At 44.1% G+C, this 11279-nt stretch overlaps 2 protein-coding genes across 4 annotated transcripts in view; both read right to left on the bottom strand.

Annotated features, from left to right (window-relative positions):
* The window catches only part of DNAAF2 (dynein, axonemal, assembly factor 2), a 20440-nt gene extending 13228 nt beyond the window's left edge, over positions 1-7212 (bottom strand). The window contains exon 1 of the mRNA XM_006899220.1: positions 5365-7212. Within this exon, the coding sequence (XP_006899282.1) occupies positions 5365-7212 (1848 nt within the window). The remainder of the gene's footprint in view (positions 1-5364) is intronic.
* Positions 7213-10200: 2988 nt separating this feature from the next.
* The window catches only part of LOC102843624 (DNA polymerase epsilon subunit 2-like), a 53537-nt gene continuing 52458 nt past the window's right edge, over positions 10201-11279 (bottom strand). The window contains exon 18 of one of the 3 annotated variants that reach the window (XM_006899212.1): positions 10201-10261. In XM_006899212.1, the coding sequence (XP_006899274.1) occupies positions 10243-10261 (19 nt within the window). In that variant the 3' untranslated portion in view covers positions 10201-10242. The remainder of the gene's footprint in view (positions 10262-11279) is intronic. The other 2 variants (XM_006899210.1, XM_006899211.1) reach the window with 2 other exon arrangements.

Raw genomic sequence — 11279 nt, 5'->3', positions numbered from 1 at the left:
TTCCATTGTCCAACCCATGATCTGACAGCTTGTATCTTAAGCTTTCTTGGCTTCTGTGATTCCAAAAAACGTTGACTGCTGACATTTTTCTTTTGACCAGTGTCTCTTAAGTTTAGTTGTGCTGTCTCCAAGGGAAGGTGACGTGTCCTGTAGAACTCCTGTGTAGATTATGTTTTCCTTTCTGCGGCCCTTGTCAGAGTCCTGGGCGGAAGGGAAGCTTGAAAGTGGTGCACAAGGAAGCCACCTCAGATAAGCAACGAAGAGGCGTCTTTCAAAGGTACCCGGGAAATCCGGTGGGAAGAGGCCCTTGGGAACTCTGAATCCTGCCTGTAGCATCCTTAAATATTGCAACTTCAGACTTGAATTTGTTCTTCAGTTCCTTCAACTTAAGAAATGCCGAGTGAGTTTGGCCCTTTTGATTTTCTGACTTTGCACATTACATTATAGCACTTTTGTCTTCCCACACTGCCCTTTGAAATCTTCTGTTCACCTCCTTAACATCTTGATTTCTTCCCTTTGCTTTGGCTTCTCAGCACTCTAGTGCAGTATTCTCTTCTGACATCCACCTTGTTCTTTTCTTCCTCCTCTGTCTTGTAATGACCTTGTGTATTCTTCCTGGATGATATTCTTGATATTCTCCCACAGCTCATCTGGTCTTCGCTCATTAGTGTTCAAGGCCTCAAACTTATTCCTGAGATGGTTTTGAAATTAAGGTGGGACAGATTTGGTTCCTGTGGATTTGATTTAATGTCTTTTAGTTTGAACTTACATATGAGTAGTTGATGGTCTGTTTCACGATCAGTAACTGGCCTGTTTTTCACAGCTGTTATGGGGCTAGTGATTCTTTCCACAAATGTAATCGATCTGATTTCTGTACATACATGTGTAGCCTGAGGGTCCTCCATATCCTCCACTTGCAAAGTGCTTCCACTCTTTAATAAATTCCCTGCTCTTGTGATAAACCTGGCCCATTACTTCCTTATCTTACAGCTGCTTGCTCCTTGAGAAATATGGGTAATCTCCTCCTGTGCAGATGTGCCTCTGAAAACCCACTGGAGGGTGAGCTATAGGTTGGTTTCAACTCATCATTACAAAAAAACAACAATAGCGACATAAACAAATAGTCTACTTTATCATATTCTCACAAAATACTTTTCACTTACTCTTTTACCTTTTCAGGGAGGAAGATTTAAAATTAACTACATCTCAAGAAAAAACAACCCTACTCATAAAACCTACATGTAACTTGTATAAAGCCGAGGTGGAACCAATTTTGGGTTGACAGCATTAATTCCTTACCACTAAGAAGCATCACGATAGACAGTGAAGAGACTGAGATTGATAATAGCTTCAGTTTGGTTGGCTCCACAATCAACACTCTTGGTACCAGCAGCCAGGAAATCAAAAGACGAATTGAATTAGAAATGTCTGCTGTCAGAGACCTCTCTAAAGTATTGAAGAGCAATGATGTCAGTCTGGAGACTAAGGTGCACCTGATCCAGGCCATAGTCCTTGCAATTACTTGCTATGTGTCAGAAAGCTAGACATTGAATAGGGATGATGGAAGGAGAATTGATGCCTTTGAACTGTGGTGCTGGATAAGAGTACTGAATATACCATGGACTGCTAGGAGAACTCACAGGTTTATCCTAGAGAAGGTGAAACCAGACTGCTCCTTGGAGGCAGGAATTCTGAGGCTTTACCTGACATACTTTCGGCATGTTGCAAGGAGGGACCAGTTCTTGGAGAGGGACATCATGCTTGGGAAGGTGGAGGGACAGTGTAAGAGAGGAAGACCCTCAATGAGATGGACTGACTCAGATACTGGGGTAGTGGGGTAGATGTGACAATAAGATTGGCACAGGATAGAGCAGGATTTAGGGCTGTTGTACATAGGGTTGCTATGAGTCGCAAGTGACTCAACGGCACATAGCAACAAGCCAACCAGAGCTCCCGATTATTATTTGCAAACTCTATAAAAATAATAAGCCCTGAGTAGTTAAGCTCTGGATTGGTAACGGAAACTTCGAAGGTCAGTGGTTTGAACCTAAAAGGTGCTTCACCAAGAAAATATGTGGCAAGCAACTCATATAAAGTTTATCATCTTGGAAACCCTACAGGCCAGTCTACTGTGTTCTAGAGGGAGCTCAGGTGACCTACTTATAAGAAGTTGTTCTGCAATCCCAAAGGCTAAATCCACTGGCTGCTCCACGGTAATGGATGGGCAATCTCTTGCAATTTACTGCCTGTGAAAGCCCACTAAAAGGTCAGCTGTAAGTTGGTTCCAATTCAATGGCACACAACAATTCTGTCCTATAGGATTGCTATGAGTTGGAATCTACTGCAATGCAATGGGTTTTTATAAAAACATCAGGAGGGTGGTGAAAAGTTTTAACAGGTTATATCAAAGGTCAAGTAATAAACTTTTAACATATAGTATGTACAACTAATGTTGTTTCTGAGAACTTGACCTTTGGCCTGTCAAAAGAACAAATATTACATGTAACAATGACATAGAACTCAACCAAAATAACAAATCACTAAGCACTTAGTTTAAATATCTGAAATTCAGCAACACCAATAACCTAAAAAGTATAGCAACAACTATCAACTCAAAATGAACCCATAGCTGTCAAAAAGATATGGACCCATAGCAACTCTATGGGATAGAGTAGAATTAACTACCCCATGAGGTTTCCAAAGTTGTAAATCTTCTTGGAAGCAGACATCATATCTTTATCCCATATAGTGGTAAATTTGGACCACTGCCCAACACTCTAACCGATGCCCCACTGAGGTGCTTGCCGCAAATACAGCACATACTATTCATCAAAATGTTAATCTAAGAAAATAGCGCACTCTGTTTAGCTCTAGACAGAGTTTAGAGCCTGAATAGGCACAGCTGATATTGCTACTATTCAGGTCAATGGCAGTTATTGAGTTTGAACCGACTTATACCTGTATATAGGCTGTGTATTACACAGAAGACTGCTCAACTTTCTCCCTAGGATCTGTTGGTGAATTTGATCCACCAGAGGCAGTCTGCCTTTGGGTTATCAGGGAAGCTCTCCACAGACTATGCCCAGAGCTTCTAGTAGGGAAGCAAAGATAATTACAACAGACACAAATAAAAAAAGAATCTAAATACCATGTAGTGCCCAGCAGAGGACAACTTCACCATAAGTGAAATACAGCACTGTAGAAGGTAGCATTAGATTTGGAGGAAGACTCTTTAACAATCTGTGCTATGCAGATGACACAACTCTGCTTCCAGAAAGTGGGACTTAAGGCACCTGCTGCAGAAGATCAAAGACTATAGCTTTCAATATAGAATATATTTCGATACCAAGAATATGAAAACCTCACGAATAAACCAATGTTGTCATTATGTGCCATCGAGTTGCTTGCGACTCATAGCGACCCTATGTATAACAGTCCTAAACTCTGCTCTGTCCTGTGCCAATCACACTGTCTCTGACACACCCATCCCAATTACCCCAGTCACTGAATCATCCACCTCATAGAGGGCCTTCCCCTCCTACACTGTCCCTGTACCCTACCAAGCATGATGCTCCTCTCCAAGGACGGGTCCCTCCTTACAACATGTCCAAAGTATATTAGACGAAGCCTCAGAATCCTTGCCTCCAAAGAGCCGCCTGGTTTAACCCTCTCCAGGATAAATCTGTTTGTTTTCTTAGCAGTCCCTCAATACTCTTCTCCAGCACCACAGCTCAAAGGCATCAGTTTTCCTATCCTCCTTAGTCATTGTCCAACTCTCTGACGCATAACAAGTGATAGCAAAGACCATGGCCTGTATCAAATGCACCTTAGTCTCCAGACAGACACCATTACCCTTCAGTACTTTGGACAGGTCCCTAACAGCAGACTTTGCCATGGTAATACGCCTTTTCATTTCCTGGCTATTGGTGCCAAGAGTGTTGACTGTGGAGCCAAGCAAACTAAAGCTGTGTACAATCTCAATCTCTTCACCATCCATCCTGATGCTGCCAATTGGCCCAGTGGTGAGAATCTTCTTGACATTGAGCCTCAATCCATATTGGAGGCTGCAGTCCTTGACCCTCTGCAGCAAGCATTTCAGGTCCTCCTCATTTTCAGCAAGCAGGGTTGAATAAACCAATAGGAACATAAAAACAAATGGAGAAAAGACTGAAGTTGTCAACAGTTTTATATCACTTGGATCCACAATCAACACAAATGTGAACAACAATCAAGGAATCAAAAGACCTGTTTTAATGGGAAAATCTATTGTGGATGACTTCTTTAAAGGACTAACCAGCAAGGACATCAGATTAAAGACTAAAGTGCACCTGATCCAAGCCATGGTATTTTCAATTGCTTCCTATGCATCTGAAAGTTGGACAACTAGGGATGACAACAAAACCGATGCCCTTGACTTGTGGTGTAGATAAAAGTATTTGCTATCCAATGGATTTCCAAAAGAATGAAAAAGTCTGTGTTGGAGGAAGTGCAGCCAGAGTGTTCCTCAGAGGCAAGGATAGTAGAACTTCTGACTCAAATACTTTGGGCAAGGACAGAAGTCAGCCCTTGGAAAAAGGCATCATACTGGGAAAGACTCAGAGAAATGATGACTCCCCACAAGATGGACTGACAGAGAGCCTGTAACAATGGGCTAAAGCATATCAGAGATGGTGAGCATGGGGAAGGATGGGGATGTTAGAGCAGTGGTCGACTCACGGACTTCTCAGAACAAGAGTTGGAATGACTTGAAGGCCATGGGTATTTAGTGGAGCGGGGAAGGGATATGAAGCCACATCGGAGTTGGAGTTCACATTTGCATAGTACTCACTATGATACCAAGACTTGAAATTTCCCGAAGGAAAGTCAAGAGCTGAGCAAACTCTATGAGGCTATTCTATTCTATCACATAAGGTCCATGAGTCAGAACTCAGTGGACAGCATCTGACAAGTAGCTGAAGTGAAAAGGAATTTACTAATTTCAAATACGGTCTAATTAGGGAATGTTTCTGAAATTACTGTGGGTCAAAAACCCTTTGAAAATTTGACAAGGAATAATGTACCCTCCTTCTTTTGGCAAACAATTTTAAAGGTCCACGGATCCCTGGGAATCCAGGAAAACAACTCTTGCCTTACAGCAAATTTGAAAACTTGAAACTCATTCATCAAGGGGCAATAGGTTGAATTTCTTTTCTTCAAAATACTACACTGTGAGAACACTTAACATGTACCTCTGTCTTCCAACAAATGCAACACATTATCATTTTCAAGTCAATACTAGTTTAAGATACAAAATTTAAAAAAAAATAGCAAATATTAAAGAGGGATGGAACCTTTCAAATACGAGACTCCAGAAAGAGCTGTTACCTCCAAAGAATCGTTGTTTAAACCATAATACCACTGTCTCCAATGTCCACGGCTCTCTGGAGATTTGGCCAGTTCTATCACGGCATTGTTTGAAGAAATGCTAATCACAGGTTCTTTGGTACTCAATTTATTCTCCGGAGCAAACTGCAACAGGGCGGAATAATACACAAAGTCTTGTGTTGAGAAGTACAATTTGTACCGGCAGGGGCTCAAATCCCCTTGAAAACTTTGCGGCAAGATCCGAGACACTTGAATTAGTAGAGTCAAAGATTCTTCGTCCTGATTACACTGCAAAGGAGGGCACAAAGTTTCTGCGCTTTCCGTGCGGAGTCCATCCATGACTCCGTCAGTGGGCCCCCAGCAGGTGTCTTCTGGGGCCACGTGCGTCTCCACATTCAGCTCTCCGCCTGCACCTTCACCTCCTGGAGAGGACTGCGAGTCAGGGTCTCCGAATAGAACACAAGGGTCTGTGCCACCGTCCTCAGCAGGGCTTCCAGGTCCCGGAGGTGGAGATCCCTCGTGCTTGCCTAATGCCTGCTCTTCCAGTTGGGGAACAAGGTTCTCCTCAGCGCCCGCAGAAGAGGACTCCACACCAGGGGAACTTGGGGGGCCGATCCTGGTGTCTGCGGCCCCGGACGTGCCGGGACTCGAGCCTCTGTCCCTACGGAGACCCTCGGTCGGTCCCGCCTCCTGCCGTAGAGCTGGATCGCAGGCCGCGCCGTCAGTTCCGGCCCAGTCGGCGGCCACTTCCGGCGCCGCGGAGGGCTCCCGGCGCGCTGCAGACAGCGCCACCGGCAGCGTGACCACCAGCTGTCGCCGCGCCTTGTTGAACTGCGCCTTACCGCGGCTGTCGTCTACGGGGTACGGGAGGGAGAGCCGTAGCCGGTAGTCGGGCTTCCTCGAGTCGAGGCAGAGCAGCTTTCCCGTTACCTCCAGTGCGGCCTGCTCGGCCGAACGCAGCAGCGGCAGCTCGATGGTGACCACCAGCTCGCGGGGCACGGTACTTGGCGCCGAGTCCCGGGAACAGCGGTAATCCTGCAGGTCCACGTGGTGGCGCTGCACCACGCTGTAGCGAGGCTCGGTGGGGGCCGGCGGCGGAGCAGGCGCCGCCTCCGTAGGGGAGGACTCGTGAGGTTGGGGGACCACAGAGGTTCCTCTGGCTGCTGGGTACTGGTAAGGGTAGGGGAAATCCGGGAGAGGGTTCCCTGCCTCCTCCTCTGGCTGGGCCGGAGCACCCCCTGGCAGCGGCCTGCGGAGCACAGCGGCCTCCGGGGTCCCCTTGTACTTAATCTTCAGGGTCTTGGCATTCCTGCGATCCAGCTTCACACCGAACTGCTTCTCGACAGCTTCCAGGGCCGTAGAGTTGAGCATGTGGCGGAAGCGTTCCTGGCGCCGGGCGAGCGCGAGCGCTTCAGGGTGGAAGACCACATCGTAGACGGTGTAGCGGGTGCCCTGGCGGCCCGCGTACTCGCGGCCCGGCGCCAGGCTGTGGGGCAGCGACCAGTGGTGGCCTGCCGCCTGGCCTCCGCAGCCCGGCCGGCTGCTGGGCGCGCCCACCAGCTCATTGCTGCACACGTTCACGAAGCAGCGGCGAGCTCCGTCCAGGCTGGTGCGCAGCACGTGGCCCGGCTCCGGGTGCACAAAGCGGACCTCCACGCCGCGCTCCCGCTCCAGCGCGATGATCTCTGCCTCGTAGCGCCGCCGGTTCTCGGGGTCGGTGAGCCCCTCCGCGTACTGGGCGAACAACTGCCGGAACTCTGGGTCCTGGAAGGCGGAGGTGAGCCGCTTTACCTCGTCTCCACTCAGGTCCAGGTCCTCCAGCTTTGAGGAGGTGGTCGCCTTAGCCATGCTGCCCTGCAGGCCCTTGGCCTTGACGCAGAGCCAGCCCCGATAGGCAGAGTATGTAGGACGCGACAGGCCAAGCACTTAGTCGCTAACGGTCGGAGTCTTGGGAAGCGCGTGCTCGTTGCTATAGCGACAGCACCACCACTACGCTAGAGGAACAGAATCTGAGCCGGACCTACGACAAACTGCCTCTTACTTTCTTTAACCAATTATTCCTCTACTGATGCGTTTGTTGTTTTTTTTTTTTATGCCAGGGATAGTGAACAGTTACTACACACCACTTTTATTTTCCCCAACAGCAGCAGTTCGGAAAACCAAGCTCTGTGCTTGCTTTACTGTTCATTCCGATCTCTGCTTCTCATAACACAGTATACAAATAGTGCAAATATAAGGTGCCATTTCTGCCCATCTTTTATTGCTTGGTGGTGGCTGGTCCATTTCTGGTTCTTTTAACATACTTTTGAGTAAGAACCAACTCATAGCTCACCCTCCAGCGGGTTTTCTTATCTTTCTGTGAATCGAGTGGTGTTGGGTTGACAGCGAGCTCCTTACAGCTAGGTTACCAGAGCTTCCTCATCTGGTTTTAATTCTTGTTTTATTCTAATAATTTCCTGATCTAATAATTTGTTCAGTAAGCTGCTGTGCTTCATTTACACTGTCGAACTCTAAATATACCTTATCATTAACTTTTCCTGAACAGATCTCAATATCCCAGCTTTGGTCATAGAAGCAGTTAGTAAAAGAGTGAACTAGCAGTTAGTAAAAGATAATTTCCGTAAAGCTCTAGGGCCCCCATGACTGAACCAGCAAACGGTCTATTTCACTACTATTTTCAAGGCCCAAAATGTACATTTTTTCCAAGAACTTTGTTAGTTTTAAACTTGTGCCTTGACTTTTCACTTTTAAAAGTTTTCCTAGGCTATACCTGGGAAAGCTGCTGGACCCAGCTCTTCAAATATGCTCCCCAAATTCCATCTGCAGTTGCCACATCTTTCTTGCTATTTCACTTAATGTTGTTTCCAGGTTAAATTTCAAGGGCTTTCCTCTTTATTATGCCATTTTTAGGAGGCTCTGGTGGCACATTATGCCATCTTGTACTGCTCAAAAGTCACTGGTTGTAGTTCACCAGTTCCTCAAGAAATATGGTGGAAGGAAGGGTGTGAGGCAGAATTGACTCAGTGGCAGTGGGTTTGGTTGGGGGTTTATGCCATTTTTGGTTTTTATTTGTTTGCCTTCCAAAAAACCAGTTCTACTTGAAATGAATGTATTCCAATCCAGGCTTTTTGTAATGTCTAGCATTACTCCTGCATTTGAAACACCCTCTGGTGTTGTATTGCCTTACATATATTGCCAACTGAAAGGTCAGTGGTTGGAAGCAACCAGCTGCTGTGCTGGAAAACGATGGGTAGTCTCCTCTCTGCCTTAAAAGCCCCGAGAGGGTCAAGGAGCCAGAATTGACTCAATGGCAGTGGGTTTGTTTGAGTTTTGGTCTGTACTGCTACCTAACAACCTGTTGGTTGATTAATGACTTAGGGAAAAAAAATGCTGCCTCTAGAGAACATGTCCTCTGCAATCATTGTATCAAAATGAGTATGAATTACTGAATGTAAATAACCAATTTTCTCTGTAAACTTTTACTCAAATCATAATAAAAAGTAAAATAAAACCCCAAAAACTATTGTAGAACCATTTTTATATTTCCAGTAGCAAAAAATTCAGTGATTATGCAGTATATAAAATATCCTGAAGCAATGGTATTCATTATCAACATATGCTGTGACTGAAATTGAAACAATTCCATAATTGTTCATTCTACTACTTGAGACTCTTAATGGTGATATAAATTCAAGTTAGACTAAAACAGTGATGTGGAAATTTTAAACATTTGTTACTTTTAACATCCTGATATTATTATGTAACTTCAGTTTTTAAGTGCAAATGCATAATTAGATTATAACTTTACACTTTCTTTTTTCATGATCATGGGGTGCACTGGGAAGTAACATAATTCATATTTGAAGCACTCAGGAGAGATAATTCTTCAATCACAACAGCTTCTTGGGCATGCTCAGAAGCAAGCCTTTCCGACTGATAGGTTTAAGGCTCTGGGCTTTGGCTCATTCACTGTTGGCAAGTGTTACCAAGCTCTTTTAGTTCTGTCATGCACCTCACTCTCCTGCCCATTTCAGCCAAGAACATGGCAGTTGGCTCTGGCTCTTTGAAGTAGCAGATCTAGTTCAGCTCTGTGACACATCAGTCTCTGGTTCTCTCCCACCTCTGATGCTACCATGTCTTAGTCTTCCGCCATCTTGCACAGGAATCTCTTGGCTGAAGGATGTATTGTATTCCGCCACTTTTTTTTATAGCAGTCAGATTCCTGGCATATTTTCCTTAAACTGTCGGGAACTAGATTTCCCTATAATTTATTATTATTATTAATTTCAATGAACATTTACAGAGATTTTGGATTTCCATCTGTTCATTGTTGCACTTTTCTCCCCACCCCCAGTTCGCTCTTCTCTTTGAAAAGTAAAATTCCAGGGGAACTCTGGTGGCCTAGTGGCAAGAAGCTGCACTGCAATCCCCGAGGCCCATGGTTCAAATCCACCAGATGCTCTGCTGGGAAAGGAGGGACAATCTCCTCCTGTACCAGTCAGATCTGATTTGATGGTACACAGACACACAAAAATAATAACAAAAATTTAAAAAAAAGTAAAATTCCTTCATTGGTATACAATCCCCCTGCACCTTTACCCCCTCCCCCCCAGTATACTCCCACTGTGCAACCTTCATTCCAGACTCTTATGATAATCATAATACCCTATAATATATTGCTTTTAAACTCTTCTGATTTCAAATAAAATTTTGAAAGTATATATACCATCATGTTTATGGTGATATAATCTTTTTATGAAGTATAAATTGAAGCATAACTTTCTGAAGTTTATTATAATTTTATTATAACTTAATTTCAGAATTACATAAAAATATAAATTGATGAGTTTTGTTTCCTCACATGGTCTTTGAGAATTTTCAGAAGCCTTGAAGTTTGCTGCAATAGAAAAAAGTAAAAAAATTTAACCTTTTAGACATTTTATGTATTTCTTTTATCAATTTAAAATCACAGGTTAATACCTGTACCTGGTTACAAATTCAAAGGGCACACACTATAAAGTAAGACAGTCTCAGACCTTTTCTACTCCTCACATAAACTTGTATCTTAATAGTCTAGTTGTAAATTAACATGTTTGTATGTAGGTATATCCCACAGAATGTAGAATACAATGCAAATTATACTTTTTCTTTCCAGATAAACTTAGTTCAATAAACACTAAGTGAACACTGATAGTGAATCAAGTGCTATGCTAGATAATATGAAATAAATTTCAAGAGGGAGAGACTTTTAATATAATGTGTTAGGTGCCATCAAGTCAATTCCAGTCATGGGGATCTATAAACACAGACCCACACTTTTCCCTACACTACACCATCCTCACTTTGCTGCCATGTTGAAACCCATCAATGCAGTCACTGTGTCATTTCATCTCTTGACTTTTTCTCTTTTGCCGACCCTTTACTTTTGCAAGTATGTCTTTTTCTAAGGACTGACCCCTCCTGACAACATGCCCAAAGTATGTGAGATGAAGTTTCACATCTCTAAGGAGCACCCTGGTGGTACTTCCTCCAAGACAGATTTTTTTGGTTCTTTTGATAGTTCATGGTATAGTCAACACTGCAATTCAAAGGCATCAATTCTTTGGCCTGCCTTATTCATTGTCCAACTTTCCCATGCATGTAAAGCACTTGAAATATTATAATCTAGATCAGGCAGATTAGTCTTTACAGTGATATCTTTTTAAAAAAAATAATTTTAGGGGAGCTCTGGTGGCCGTGTGGCAAGACGCTGCACTGCAATCCCAGAGGCACGCGGTTCAAATCCACCAGATGCTCTGCTGGAGGAGGAGGGGGCAATCTCCTCCTGTACCAGTCAGATCTGATTTCACGGTACAAGTAATAATACAATAAAATTTATACAATAATACAATAAAAATTTAAAAAATAATTTTAAT

This window comes from Elephantulus edwardii, unplaced genomic scaffold (assembly GCF_000299155.1).
Source record: "Elephantulus edwardii isolate Elephantulus edwardi_28Jun2011 unplaced genomic scaffold, EleEdw1.0 scaffold00247, whole genome shotgun sequence".
NCBI classification, from domain to species: domain Eukaryota; kingdom Metazoa; phylum Chordata; class Mammalia; order Macroscelidea; family Macroscelididae; genus Elephantulus; species Elephantulus edwardii.
This window is presented reverse-complemented; position numbering and strand designations above follow the sequence as displayed.